The sequence below is a fragment of the Thalassophryne amazonica genome, chromosome 13 (assembly GCF_902500255.1).
Source record: "Thalassophryne amazonica chromosome 13, fThaAma1.1, whole genome shotgun sequence".
In the NCBI taxonomy this organism is placed as follows: Eukaryota; Metazoa; Chordata; class Actinopteri; order Batrachoidiformes; family Batrachoididae; genus Thalassophryne; species Thalassophryne amazonica.
The window spans coordinates 57,110,594-57,127,145 of NC_047115.1; the positions used below are offsets into that span (position 1 = coordinate 57,110,594).

Below are 16,552 nucleotides of genomic sequence, written 5' to 3' on the forward strand. Positions count from 1 at the left end.
ATTGGACAGAAAACACATCTATCAATCCACAGTGGCTGGAAGAGGCCAAAAGGACACCCACATTTCACCTGATACATAGTAACTTTCCAGAGATGGGGATTGATTGATGGGGATTGGTTCCACAGAGTGGTGGGTGCATGGAACAGGTGCGCACTCCCAGACCTGATCTGACCTGCTTATGAAACTGTACTTTCTAGTCCCTTTACATTATGGTCGGAAGTTCTACTGACCTGTCCACTTAAAGTCTGATTACTAGTGCACATATTCATCATCACTCAAATCTGAGTTATCAGCCTCCACTTCTCCTTCAATCACAGACTTCTTCCCTCTGCAGCACGACACAACCAGACCGATAAGGAAAGCCTACAAGTAAATAAAATAAACATTAGAAAACATTACAGCATAGAATTTAATCGATACAGTGGATTAACTGAAACAGAAAAAAAGATATGAAAGAGTTTTCTAAGGAGATTAACTATGTGCACTGTTTGAAATTACTTTCCATGTTTTCTGTTCCTCCCTGAAAGAGCATCATTTATAGAGAGTTAACACCTTAACGATTAAAGAGACTATAAATGGTCATTTAACGATGGATATGACCACAGAATTAGTTCATTATGATTTCATTCCTAAATCATACTTTAAAAAAAGTTTCTAGTTGTACTTACCCCAATAAATACCCAGTTGCCAAAGTAGTAGACAGTACTGAAGAACCAAAACTTGTGCAGGAAAAGATAGGTTCTTGTCACAGTGCACTGGTCTGAAAAATACAAAAGCAACACAACAAGACAGACCTTGGTGTTATATAAGCACATCTAAAAATTTAGCCACAGTTTTCAAATGCTGCTATTCTCATACATTTTGTTTCACACATCATTTGAAAGCTGAAAAAAAAAAATCAATCTTGCTCCCACTTCTGCAAATGTTCCTAAGGATGCTTTTCCTTTTCCGCCAAAAAGATAGTTCACTATGTGAGAAAATCTGAGCATTTTGATTTTTGATAGATTTCAAGAAGTAAAGGAATCTTCTCTGTCATCTGTGCTCAAAAAGCATCATCTGACTTTAGTCAGAGTTCACCTTTAACTTCCACCCACTGTAACAGATCTGCAGTGGACCCTGTGCCCCAGTTGTAGAACCACCGCTGTAACGTATCTCACAGATAAAATGATTCACAGAACATCTTTTGAATCCAGCAACAGAACATCAAAAACAATAAATTTAAATAAAATAACCATGAGCTAATTACAAATAACAGAAAAAGTTGTCTGGAGCTTCGATATATAAGATTCAACAAAATCGGTTTGCATGACATCAACAAGCAATTTATTTCATAAAACAGGGGCATGGAAGGAAAAAAAAAAGCTCTGTAATCTGCAGCCCCCTTCTTTACTTTATGCCCCTTTCACCCCAGGCTTGTGTAGAGTTGCATTGTGCTGCGTAGTAGTGTGCGGGGGGGGAATAAAAATCTTGCACGCAGGGAGAAGAAGCTTGGCTCCATGACTGCCTGGACACACAGATGGATTTGATACATTGGAAAAAGTCAATGCATTATTTCTAGGAGTTAATGGGCTTTACTTAACGTGCTACAATCGTGAGAGAACTTAAGAAGGTGAAAGTGCAGCGGCGCTCCAGCCCGAAATCACGCGCGCTCCATCCATGAGAAGTGGACGGTGGACATGTCCTCTCGCTGGCGATCGGTCCTTGAGCAGGAGTTAATGGACTTTATTTAACTTGTCACAATCGTGAGAGAACTTGAGGAGGTAAAAGCAAAGCAGAGTTGCATCTGGTGGTCGCGCACAATCTTTCCATGAGGAATGGATGGTGGATGTGGACATGTCCTCTTGCTGTCCCAGTGGAGGAGTGGACCAGGAGTGCTGCAGTGTGCAAACTTGGTCAAGAACTACAGGAAACGTCTGAGGTGTGTAAATACAAACAAAGGTTTCTGTACCAAATATTAAGGCCTGCTTTTCTAGTGTATCAAATACTTATTTCTTACAATAATATGCAAATTACATATTTAAAAATCATACAATGTGATTTTCTGATTTTTTTTTTTTTTTTTTTTTTAGATTCTGTCTCTCACAGTTGAAGTGTACCTGGAATAAAAAATACAGACCTCTCCATTCTTTGTAGGTGGGAAAACATGCAAAACCGACAGTGAATCAAATACTTATTTGCCTCACTGTATGTGCTTGTAACTCTGTCATTAAATAGCGATAGTTAACTGATCACTGACATGTACACGTCTAGTAGAGCCAATTAATACCATATCAATCTTCTCAGAGTTTGAAAGAAGAAAAAATGGGGCACCCATACAGCACTATTAAAAATTCATAGCAAATGTTCCTGTGACCTGCCTGTAAAGTAAGACAAGAACTGACAAAGTACTTAAACAGAACCACCCCCCGCAACATTTGCTTCTCTTCAAGAATATACTATGATCGAAAGTGTCAAATGCAATACTATACCCTCATAATAGTAACTGACACAGAATAGGTGTCGACAGCTACTAACAAACTGCTCACCACTTAAGCTGAGCGCAGTTTGTGTTGAATGATGTGACCTAAATGCCTACTGTAAGAGTTCAAAAAGATTATTTTCTGACAAATATAAAACAAGTTGCTCAAATATTGCTTTTTTTAAAATTATTTTGGCATTAAAAAAAATCAAGTCAGCAAAACTAAATTGGTCTGTACCAGCAAGTGAAGCTGTGCCAAGATAATGAGACTTTGCTTTGGCACCCAAAATGTAAAATTTAATGCATTTCACTGTCACACCTGCCACCAACAGTGTACAGAATGTTTATGCATATTTAATGTGCTGAAAGACTTAAAATAATGAAAACAAACTACAACCCCATTTCCAATGAAGTTGGGATGTTGTGTAAAATGTAAATAAAAACAGAATACGATTTGCATATCCTCTTCAATCTGTATTCAATTGAATACACCAGAAAGACAAGATATTTAATGTTCAAACTGATAGACTTTGTTGTTTTTGTGCAAATATATGCTCATTTTGAAATGGATGTCTGCAACACATTTCAAAAAAGTTGGGACAGGGCAATAAAAGACTGGGAAAGCTGATGAATGCTCAAAGAACACCTAATTAGAAACAGGTGAGTGTCATGATTGGGTATAAAAGGAGCATCCCCAAAAGGCTCAGCCATTCACAAGCAAAGATTGGGCGAGGATCAAGACTTTGTGAACAACTGCGTGAAAAAATAGTCCAACAGTTTAAGAACAATGTTTCTCAATGTTCAACTGCAAGGAATTTAGGGATTCCATCATCTACAGTCCATAATATAATCAGAAGATTCAGAGAATCCGGAGAACTTGCTACACGTAAGCGACAAAGCCGAAAACCAACATTGAATGCCCGTGACCTTTGATCCCTCACTGCATTAAAAACCAACATCATTGTGTAAAGGATCTTACTGCGTGGGCTCAGGAACACTTCAGAAAACCATTGTCAGTTAACACAGTTCGTCGCTACATCTGCAAGTGCAAGTTAAAACTCTACAATGCAAAGCGAAAGCCATACATCAATAACATCCAGAAACGCCACCGCCTTCTCTGGGCCCGAGCTCATTTGGACAAACGCTAGCTGGAAAAGTGTGCTGTGGTCTGATGACTCCATGTTTCAAATTGTTTTTGGAAATCATGGACGTCGTGTCCTCCAGACAAAAGAGGGAAAAGACCATCCAGATTGCTACCAGCGCAAAGTTCAAAAGCCAGCATCTGCAATGGTATGGGGGTGTGTTAGTGCCCATGGCAAGGGCAACTTACACATCTGTGATGGCACCATCAATGCTCAAAGGTACATCCAGGTTTTAGAGCAAAACATGCTGCCATCCAAGCAACGTCTTTTTTAGGGACGTCCCTGCTTATTTCAGCAAGACAATACCAAGTCACATTCTGCATGTGTTACAACAGCGTGGCTTCATAGTAAAGGAGTGCGAGTACTAGACCGGCCTGCCGGCAGTCCAGACCTGTCGCCCATTGAAAATGTGTGGCACATTATGAAGCGCAAAACTGTTGAACAACTGAAGTCGTACATCAAGCAAGAATGGGAAAGAATTCCACCTACAAAGCTTCAACAATTAGTGTCCTCAGTTCCCAAATGCTTATTGAGTGTTGTTACAAGGAAAGGTGATGTAACACAGTGGTAAAACATACCACTGTCCCAGCTTTTTGAAACGTGCTACAGGCATCCATTTCAAAATAAGCAAATATTTTCACAAAACAATAAAGTTTATCAGTTTGAACATTAAATATCTTGTCTTTGTGGTGTATTCAAATGAATATAGGGTGAAGAGGATTTGCAAATCATTGTTTTCTGTTTTTATTGACATTGTACACAATGTCCCAACTTCATTGGAACTGTGGTTGTACATGTCTATAATTTATAGCTAAATATAAATAGGCTGAATCTGAGAACACTTCTCACATATAAAAAAGTTATTTCCTTTCAAATTTGCAATAAAAAAGAAGAAGGAAAATCGCTGAAATGTGAGCCGAGACCTTGTCTGTATAACAGCCGATAATAGACCAGTCTAATTCAATATCCCGAGACCTAAATTCACAAGACATGCAGACAGATCAAATATTTATTTATTGGATTGATTCATTAGAGCAGAATATTATGAATGCCAGCACCTCCAACAGGTAAAGTGGCTCTGTTAACCTAGTCTAGCCTGCAAGTGCAATTCAATTTATTTACTTTGCGCCAAAACATAACGTAAGTCATCCCAAGGTGCTTCATGAGGGTACAGTCTAACCTTACCCACCCTCTGAGCAACTTGAGAGAACACTCAGTGATGTTGAAGGAAGAAAGATAAAAAACACCAATGTGAATATGGAAGAAAAAATAAAAAAAATGAGCAATAGCTTCACTGGGATTATTAAAAAGAAAACATGAGAATAAGAAACTGTGACAAACCAAGCACTGCACTAGTGTCACACTTGTTATACATCTGTGTTATAGGTGTCTGTACCCACTTAAGAGGCAAAAACCAGGCTACTGTTATTAAATAGAGTGGTGCCTCAGGCAAAATTTGTCACAATAACTAAAAAAGACAGGCGGCCTTCAGGAAAGAGGAAAGTCATGTTGCTGTCAGTATGAATATGCTTAACCAATGGATACAACTGGAATGATGTAATATTTACCACAAACCTGTTTCAAATATATCAAATACAATGTGCATGGAAAATGCAATTGTTAAAGCAAGTACAAGCAAGAAGAAACACTTAGGTTGTGGAGACAGCAATGGGTTTTGCCTGTACGTAGTTTGCCAGTGAAGACTACACAAATTCATCTTGATCTCTCTCGACAATTCTTGAATTTTGGTAGTTAGGCATATACTTGACAAACATTGCTATTATTTACCTTCAGCAACTCAGTATGCTTTTTCAACACTTCACGTTAGCAGCAGTAGAAATGAATTATAATTTATTCAGAAACGTCAGACACACGTCAGACTCCAAGATATGTGTGTGTGTGTGTCTGTGTGCGCTTGCTTCTGTGTGTGCTTGTGTTGCGAATCAACTGTGACTTGGGGTGAGGACAAATGTAACTGGAATTTCTTTTCCGTTTCCGTGGAGCCATCCGACAACACGCAACTATAACACGATTCACATTCTAAAGTTTTTTAAATACTAGTCATTAAATTTTTGCATCCTTTGCAGTATATCAACGTAATGATCCAGTCACACGAAAATGTACTTTGGGCTCAGTATAGAAAAAGTCCACCCAACTGTGGTCCTCCTGTTATGTTTGGAAATATTTATTTTTTTAACAAAAGCACAAACTAAACTACAATTATTTATTTTTTCTGTTGACAAGGAGTCGGTGGTGCAGCATATGTACTTATCCTCTTTTTATGTAGATGTGTGGATACCTTTGAAAATAAAGAATTTCAGGGCACAGCACAAAAAAGAAAAGAGCCTTTACTGTTCATAAAAAAGACACAAATGTGAGGGTTTTTTTTCTAGTACCAGTACCAGAATTCTTAAGATTATTTTTATACTCACCATCATGACAATTCACAAGCAATTCACAATTCACAATTTCCGTTCATCCCTCACTTTCTCTGCTGCTGAAACCCTCATACATGCTTTTATCACATCCAGAATCGACTATTGCAATAGCATCCTCTATGGTTCACCTTCCAAAACACTCAACAAACTACAGTATATACAAAACTCTGCTGCCCGTCTCCTCACCCACACCCGCACTCGAGAACACATAGCCCCATCCTACAAAACCTCCACTGGCTCCCCATCACTCAATGCATTCACTTCAAAATCCTCCTGATCACTTTCAAAGCCCTCCATAACCTGGCCCCCACATATCTCACTGACCTCCTCCACCGCCACACTCCATCACGCTCTCTCCGCTCCTCCGACACAAACCTTTTGTCCTTTCCCTGTAGGACCAGGCTCCGAACCTGGGGAGACAAAGCCTTCTCCATCGCCGCCCCTACCCTCTGGAACTCTCTGCCCCAACCACTCCGTGCTTGCCCCGACCTCCCCTCCTTCAAGAAACAACTCAAAACCCACCTGTTTAAGTTAGCTTTTAATGTACAGCCCTGATTTTTAATGTGTTTTTTTTTCTTAGCATTTTTTATCTTTTTCTTTTGGTTTGTAAAGCGTCTGAGTGTCCAGAAAAGTGCTATACAAATAAAATGTATTATTATATTATTATTACAAGCAAATGTGGCTCATTACATGGTGAACAAGAGCAATCAGAGATTTCTGACATCCACCAAGGGTTGTTAAGTAGTTTTGATGTAGCACTCCACATCCAAGACAGTTAAGCGTACAGATTGAAATCCTGATCCAGAATCCCGATCTGGATCACCTCCAGCATTCAGTAACATCTTCTATGGCCTAATATTTATCTGTGGTGACAATGTTGTCAAAACCTGTGCAGCAGGTGATGATGCAGAATCTGAATCTGTTTCACCTCCATAATTCAGTGGATTCTTCCATGGCCTAATATCTATCTGATGAAAATTTCATCAAAATCCGTGTAGCAGTTTTGGCGTAATCCTGCTAAAAGTCAGACATCCTTGGCGGACAGTCTGTCCATTCATTCATTCATTCACCATGTGCAACATGGAAAAGTCTAGTCAGATCTCTGTGTATGTATTTTGTGATATAGCCTTCAGGGTGGGTAACTGTAATTTGATGAAAATCAGTCTATAGACTGAGGTCTTGCTTGCATACATAAGGTCAGATAGGATGTACTGGTGCTGCACTTCACCACATCTACTGAATGGAACCAATTTGGGTTCCATTCAGCAGCAAAAACACAAAGACCAATGTTCCATCACTCCCTCTTGAAAGCAGCAATCCATCTGCTGTAGCTAAATGAAACATTTGTGTCTCCTTGGCCTCATTCAGTTACTGAAGTCCTCAGTACTGAGGCATGTGTGCTGGATAATGCTCAGAAAAAAACCTGCTACTTGGCTACAATGTCAAAGATGACATTCTCTGACTATGCAAGCAGTACTTCTCATCAGCTAAATTGACACAAAATCAAAATTCAATGCTAAAAATTTTGATTGAAGGCTACCCAAAGGTTCTCCAGATATCTATCTATATACACACACACACACACACACACACACACACACACACACACACACACACACACACACACACACACACACACACACACACACACACACACACACACACAAACAAACAATTCTCTTCAGACCATGCATTTATTTTATTAATTTAGCAATCCACACCACTGACAACAAAATTGTTTTCAGTTCAAATCTTAAAGGCCCAGTCACACGCCACTTAACAATAGGCAATGAAGCCCAAACAAAACAAGAAATCTGGACTTTCGTTGACTTTTGCTGGCATCGCTCAGCTTCGTTAACGGCAGCGGTCGCTTCGCCAGGATTTTTAAACTGTCGAAAAATTTGAACAAAGGGCAACAAAAACCTCCATTTGTCCGTATTTGGTTTTGCTGTCGTTCTTGACGGTTTCTTATTATTTGCTTAGTTTTTGTAACGTTAGGCTTTCATTTGACTTCGTCCGACAAGCCGAACGTTTTCACACAGTACAAAAGCCGGTTTTTGAGCGCTTTTGTGAGGAGCTGCAGCTCTTCCGCGGCTGTGCTGGTATGTGTGTGGTGTGGGGCTTCTGCTGCTGCGTGTGATGTAGTGAGGGCAGCTGCTGTCATGCTGTGGTGCTGGCCGGCCAGGAAGACTTTGTCAGCCTCTCCACCAGTGCATGGCAGCCCATGATCATGGTGTTGGCCAGCGCTGCACTCATGAGGACAGAGTTGCTGCACAAAAAGTCCGGCCGGAGCTGCAGCATTCTATCCATGAGCTCTGAAGGGCTTGCTATCCTCCAGCCTCTGCAGACAGAAGAGCCTGCTGCCCCTTTTAACGTCTGGCAGTTCAAAGGTTTTGGGGAAGTGATCCTAATCACTGCATATTGCACGACTTTGTCACACTTGCACGCACATCGTCGTGACGATCCCACCCGCTGTGTTCCCAGCAGGATGCTGCACTTTGTTCCACCTGCAGTCTGCTGCATATATAAAATAATTACTTCGTGGCAGATTAATCATTTTCTCTCCAAGTTGTCTGCTGAAAACGGCTCTAATCTTCCTGAATCACAGAGGAGCGCACCAGCCGGAGCTGTGGCTGTGTGAACGACCTGCAGAAAGCATTTGGAGCCATCTAAAAAGGTCATTATTTGTCATGTTTACATTGTCATAGCTTGGTAAAACAGTAGCATGTTCTTTCTTGTGTGCATTGTAAAAGTATGTTTATGATTGATTTAACATCTCATTATACGTTGTTTAGAGAAGGGTGACTTTGAGCCATTACAGAGAGAGAGTCTCTCTCTCTCTCTCTCTCTCTCTCTCTCTCTCTCTCTCTCTCTCTCTCTCTCTCTCTCTCTCTCTCTCTCTCTCTCTCTCATACCTGCACATTCCAGGTGTACAGACAGCGACTACAGTTTTGGCATATGAGAGATTTGAGAAATATTTGGCATGTTTGCAGTGTGTATAATTTTGGTGGCGTATTTGGTGTGTGTGGTAGTATATGTTTTTTTTTTTTTGGAAAAATAAGGCGTCTTTTGAATGTTGAACAAGGGCTTCAGTTTTTTAAATGGAGCAAGATGGAGTGTGCAGCGTGTTGTCAGAGTCTCAACCAGACAGTGAGGATTCTGGCAATGAAGGAGATGATCCCTCTTTTGTTCTGGACGAGGAACCAGAGCAGGTTGTGGGTTGGATCACGCGCTTCTGTTTGCAGCTGAGCTTCATCCTAGCACCGAGTACTGGAACGCACAGAGGCAGACACACATTGCTCCAGCAGTGGTTCCTGGCGTGTTTCATTCCTCTTTCGTCCGTTTTGCACTCTTGATTCGCAGACTGTTTGCTGATAAAGCTAGTTCATCCACATTTTCTCAACAAATTGTGATTTTTTTTTTTTTTTAGTTTTTTCCCTTTGTTCAGGATTCGTCATATGCCGTGTGACTGGGCCATACAATATATCCAACTTGTGTTCTAAGAAAAAAAATACATGAGGCAGAATGCCCATAATGCAGAAAGTATATGAAGGAGAAATGCACTATCTGGCGTTGTTAGAGAGCCATCTGGAGCCTTATTGCTAACCATGCTGAGTTACTCCGATCACACTGTCTTTGAGAGGCTCTTCACACTGGCTTGAACCCCATGAGCAGTATGTTTCAACTCATACCAAGCAAAAGGACATCAACATCCACTGAAATACATCACATCAACATCCAGTGCATTCTTCCGCTGTAGAAACAGATCTTTTACAGTAAGTACATCATTTTAGAATTTGATCAACAAAATACACATTTTCAAACCTGGTGCACAATTAATCAGATTTTACTTCAGAAGGATCAACAGACAACAGAAGAAGTAAGGCTTCATTACCACCACCCTTTCCTGCAGTAGTTTAGCCATCTGCAGGGCTCCAGATGCTCACCTGAATTGCAAAGATCCGAGTGGGACCTGCAGATGGTCCACAACAGTGGTCTGTCTTAATATATTATCATGTACACCAGTGACCCAGTTCACCTTGAAATCATTACAGTTCTCTGATAAACTCACAGGGCAGCATGTGAGTGCAGGTAATTTCACCTCAGCTCATGATACTCGGATGAGTGCTACCCTGTGCAGCATGCTGCATTATGCATAGCTTTCATTCCTGCATTCCAATGCAAACACATCTGCAGGCATAAAACACTCTGCATTCACACAAAGCCATGCTGCATTCTTTGTGAATGTCCCCACATTGCAAACCACCTGTGTATACATTCTGCAAGCTCTCATTTTATCTCCATCCAAAAGCAACAGGCCACTTTAATTAATGTCTTTTCAGAACGATCATGACAAAATTTGTTGATTCTCAAGATGCACAATAAATGGTCACAAAAAAGCAATGACAGTATGTGTTGTGAATTTTGTTTACTTGAAGAGAAAACATATTCATGAGCAGAGTTCAGGGCCTCCAGACACAAACACAAAAGTTAGATACCATATGTCTGTCTGGGGTCACACGGCTTATCATAAGAATAACAGTATGAAAACCTTGATAAAATAACAGTCACAACATTAATTTATATATATATATATATATATATATATATATATATATATATATATATATATATACACACACACACACACACACATATTGCACTAGATGACCTCACAACCTAAACAGTCAGATCATCTGGTAAGTGGCGGGTACCTTAGAGTTAACTGTAGAGTTTGCTGAAATTTTGTCTGCCGAGCTCAAATAATATAGTCTGGACAAGCCAAATATGATTTGGCACTGACCCTATGACCTCAGCAATATGTAAATCAGTTCAATGTTGCTGTGGTGGTTGCACAGTCCAGTGGGACTACCCATATGCCAAGATTGCTTAGTTTGGGCCCAAAAGCTCTGGGGACATGGTGGCAAATGTATGGATGGATGCTCGTATGTTGCGCTTGATACTTTGCTCAGTCAGATGGTGGATAACACACAACCCAAGCAAACTTAACAGATTTCGATTTATACAACCCCTGGCAAAAATTATGGAATCACCGCCCTCGGAGGATGTTCATTCAGTTGTTTAATTTTGTAGAAAAAAAAGCAGATCACAAACATGACACAAAAGTAAAGTCATTATAAATGGCAACTTTCTGGCTTTAAGAAACACTATAAGAAATTAGGAAAAAAAATTGTGGCAGTCAGTAACGGTTACTTTTTTAGACCAAGCAGAGGGAAAAAATTATGGAATCACTCAATTCTGAAGAATAAATTATGGAATCACCCTATAAATTTCCATCCCCAAAACTAACACCTGCATGAAATCACATCTGCTCGTTAGTCTGCATCTAAAAAGGAGTGATCACACCTTGGAGAGCTGTTGCACCAAGTGGACTGACATGAATCATGGCTCCAACACGAGAGATGTTAATTGAAACAAAGGAGAGGATTATGAAACTCTTAAAAGAGGGTAAATCATCACGCAATGTTGCAAAAGATGTTGGTTGTTCACAGTCAGCTGTGTCTAAACTCTGGACCAAATACAAAGAACATGGGAAGGTTGTTAAAGGCAAACATACTGGTAGACCAAGGAAGACATCAAAGCGTCAAGACAGAAAACTTAAAGCAATATGTCTCAAAAATCGAAAATGCACAACAAAACAAATGAACGAATGGGAGGAAACTGGAGTCAACGTCTGTGACCGAACTGTAAGAAACCGCCTAAAGGAAATGGGATTTACATACAGAAAAGCTAAACGAAAGCCATCATTAACACCTAAACAGAAAATAACAAGGTTACAATGGGCTAAGGAAAAGCAATCGTGGACTGTGGATGACTGGATGAACGTCATATTCAGTGATGAATCTCGAATCTGCACTGGGCAAGGTGATGATGCTGGAACTTTTGTTTGGTGCCGTTCCAATGAGATTTATAAAGATGACTGCCTGAAGAGAACATGTACATTTCAACAGCCATTGATGATATGGGGCTGCATGTCAGGTAAAGGCACTGGGGAGATGGCTGTCATTACATCATCAATAAATGCACACGTTTACGTTGATATTTTGGACACTTTTCTTATCCCATCAGTTGAAAGGATGTTTGGGGATGATGAAATCATTTTTCAAGATAATAATGCATCTTGCCATAGAGCAAAAACTGTGAAAACATTCCTTGCAAAAAGACACATAGGGCAATGTCATAGCCTGCAAATAGTCCGGATCTTAATCCAATTGAAAATCTTTGGTGGAAGTTGTAGAAAATGGTCCATGACAAGGCTCCAACCTGCAAAGCTGATCTGGCAACAGCAATCAGAGAAAGTTGGAGCCAGATTGATGAAGAGTACTGTTTGTCACTCATTAAGTCCATGCCTCAGAGACTGCAAGCTGTTATAAAAGCCAGAGGTGGTGCAACAAAATACTAGTGATGTGTTGGAGCATTCTTTTGTTTTTCATGATTCCATAATTTTTTCCTCTGCTTGGTCTAAAAAAGTAACCGTTACTGACTGCCACAATTTTTCTTCCTGATTTCTTATAGTGTTTCTTAAAGCCAGAAAGTTGCCATATGAAATGACTTTAGTTTTGTGTCATGTCTGTGATCTGCTTTTTTTTTTCTACAAAATTAAACAACTGAATGAACATCCTCCGAGGCCGGTGATTCCATAATTTGTGCCAGGGGTTGTAGTATGCATTATAATATATAGTTATTTATCGTAGAAAAAAGGCATTCAAAACCGATTTCAACCATTAGCTCCACATAGTTACAACCCAAATCAGAAAACGTTGGGACACTTTGGATAATGTAAATTTAAACAAATGGCCAATGTTGTGAAGGCCAACAAGATCAACAACTGGGTCAGACTTCAATGTTTTGGCCACCGGCTACATCTGGCCATTGGTGAGTGTTTAAATGACTAAGGGAATAAACTGATCAGCTTTTCACTGTAACAGCAGTCTATATTGCAGTCTTAATGTTTATAATACATCTAGTTATTCATTCACATGACAGAAGATAATGAGGTAATATTGGAATAAGACAAAATGGCATTTTGTCACCTAATCTCACATGAATTTGTTTAAGTTGTTAGAGGAGAGGATAAGGAATATAGGAGAGAGGGGAGGCTAAAGTGGAGAATACACACTACACTGCAAAAAATGTTTATACAAATTACAGGGTACAACTGTAAAATGGCAGCAGTAATAGACCATAAAACCCCAAATAGTATATTCACTGTAGTAGAAACACTGAATTACCCTAAATCTACAAACTGCACAATCACAACATGTGGAAAATTATAGTGAACTGCAAAAACTCAAGAGTAAATGACCATAAAACCCAAAACAGTAGGCCTATAGGCTATCCATACAAAAAAATATAATAAAACATACTCCAAATTATGTAAATGACATATATAATGCCCCATGACCCGACGCCGGATAAGAAGTTGAAGATGAGATGAGACATGTATAATGTGTATGCACATGTACAGTAGTGTTCAGAATAATAGTAGTGCTATGTGACTAAAAAGATTAATCCAAGTTTTGAGTATATTTCTTATTGTTACATGGGAAACAAGGTACCAGTAGATTCAGTAGATTCTCACAAATCCAACAAGACCAAGCATTCATGATATGCACACTCTTAAGGCTATGAAATTGGGCTATTAGTAAAAGAAAGTAGAAAATGGGGTGTTCACAATAATAGTAGCATCTGCTGTTGACGCTACAAACTCAAAACTATTATGTTCAAACTGCTTTTTTAGCAATCCTGTGAATCACTGAATTAGTATTTAGTTGTATAACCACAGTTTTTCATGATTTCTTCACATCTGCGAGGCATTAATTTTGTTGGTTTGGAACCAAGATTTTACTCGTTTACTAGTGTGCTTGGGTCATTGTCTTGTTGAAACACCCATTTCAAGGGCATGTCCTCTTCAGCATAAGGCAACATGACCTCTTCAAGTATTCTGACATATCCAAACTGATCCATGATACCTGGTATGCGATATATAGGCCCAACACCATAGTAGGAGAAACATGCCATATCATGATGCTTGCACCACCATGCTTCACTGTCTTCACTGTGAACTGTGGCTTGAATTCAGAGTTTGGAGGTCGTCTCACAAACTGTCTGCGGCCCTTGGACCCAAAAAGAACAATTTTACTCTCATCAGTCCACAAAATATTCCTCCATTTCTCTTTAGGCCAGTTGATGTGTTCTTTGGCAAATTGTAACCTCTTCTGCACGTCTTTTATTTAACAAAGGGGCTTTGGGGGAGATTCTTGCAAATAAATTAGCTTCACACAGGCGTCTTCTAACTGTCACAGCACTTACAGGTAACTCCAGATTGTCTTTGATCATCCTGGAGCTGATCAATGGGTGAGCCTTTGCCATTCTGGTTATTCTTCTATCCATTCTGAAGGTTGTTTTCCGTTTTCTTCCACACGTCTGTTTTTATTTTTTTGTCCATTTTAAAGCATTGGAGATCATTGTAGATGAACAGCCTATAATGTTTTGCACCTGCGTGTAAGTTTTCCCCTCTCCAATCAACTTTTTAATCAAACTATGCTGTTCTTCTGAACAATGTCTTGAACGTCCCATTTTCCTCAGGCTTTCAAAGAGAAAAGCATGTTCAACAGGTGCTTGCTTCATCCTTAAATAGGGGACACCTGATTCACACCTGTTTGTTCCACAAAACTGACAAACTCACTGACTGAATGCCACACTACTATTATTGTGAACACCCCCTTTTCTACTTTTTTTTTTTTTTTTACTAATACCCCAATTTCATAGCCTTAAGAGTGTGCATATCATGAATGCTTGGTCTTGTTGGATTTGTGAGAATCTACTGAATCTACTGGTATCTTGTTTCTCATGTAACAATAAGAAATATACTCAAAACCTGGATTAATCTTTTTAGTCACATATCACTACTATTATTCTGAACACTACTGTATGTCTCCTGCAAATATTCATATAAGTACCATATCTTAACATATACTTCACAATATAACAAAAATGGGCACTTTCAGACATATATATTCATTTCAGATATAGCAGTATATGTCCTATTATTTAATTCTTGGCACAGGTGTTTAGCAGCAGTATGTAACAAAAATAATGCCAACAAACTGTAATGTAAACTATGGTGTATATTGTAGTTATTTATTTATTTATTTTTTAATCAGTATGCTTGTCTTGTCTTCTTTCCACTCCCTATAAAATGCTGATAAATATGATGTCCGCATTGCTCGAGCTGCTGGGCTCTGCAAAAAAATTGGTTGGACACTTCTCCCACAGCTAGAAAGAGAAGGCAGCAATGAAAAAGCACAGCAGGAGCACAACCTCCCGGAGCACTCACTCATCACTGAATGCCCAAAAAGGTGGGGTTCCAGGCCAAAGATGATAGAGAGAATCCTGGAGCAGCAACGGGTCTTATCTGACGACTTTTAAGCAGAGAGAAAATCAAGTCATTTGGGTCCCACCTGGTAGGACCTACAGTATATATACTGTATTTGAGTCTGTAAACCACACACTACTTTTTTCAATAAAACATTTTGTTGCAATGGAAATATTGCATTTAACTTTCTTTTTCAACATCTGCATAGATTACTCACTGTCTGGAGTCTATCTTAGCAGCAAATCCAAAGCAGAAAGACATTAACACCATATACCTAAGAATTTGTTTATCACAAATCATCAGTGGTGGGCACAGCTACCAAAAAGTTAGCTTTGATAACAGCTAATCAGCTAACTGAAAAGTTATCTTTTATAAAGCTAAACCGATAAACCACCCCAAAATTTATCTGCAGCTACAGCTAACCGATGACAGATAACTTTCAGTATTGCTTCCAATACACTTGCAACTACTAACATGCTGATTTTGAGTTTTAACACCACGATCGCTTCTGGCAGCACCGTGAAAACTTGCCAAAACAAAATTCCAGATAATTTGTGTCTGCTACGTTTAAGATGCGTGGAATTTAATAAATGCAAACTGAATTTCAGACATCTTATATCTATTACTCTGGAACAAAGACGACAGACAGTGTTTGACGTAAGCAAGACTCTGAAGAGCAAACAGGAATCGAGTGAAATGATTCCAATTATAAATAATGGAGAAGCAACCTGGACTTCTTTTTACATAAAACAAACACAATAACAACATCTATAAAAACAGAAAATATATACACAAACGTTTTAGGCACAATATATAAAGAGTTTAATGCTGTTGTCCATGTGGAGCCTGATCAGAGTGTCTCAAATGCATTTCTTTAGTCATGAATGTACAGAGATACCCATAATGCACTGGGCACAGCATGTCCACACTAAAACCTTCAAAATTAGTGCATTACTTTAAAACTAAAACATATATCTATATATACGAGGTCCGTTAGAAAAGTATCCGACCTTTTTATTTTATGCAAAAAAAATATATGGATTTGATTCATATGTTTTTACGTCAGCCAAGCTTGAACCTTCGTGCACATGCGTGAGGTTTTTCACGCCTGTCG

The 16,552-nt window shown here is 39.3% G+C and overlaps 1 protein-coding gene across 1 annotated transcript in view; it reads right to left on the minus strand.

The window, feature by feature from the left end:
- Positions 1-210: 210 nt before the first annotated feature.
- The window catches only part of lmbrd1 (LMBR1 domain containing 1), a 178,795-nt gene continuing 162,453 nt past the window's right edge, over positions 211-16,552 (minus strand). The window contains 2 exon segments of the mRNA XM_034184354.1: positions 211-363; positions 669-760. Coding sequence (XP_034040245.1) covers positions 253-363; positions 669-760 — 203 coding nt within the window. The 3' untranslated portion in view covers positions 211-252.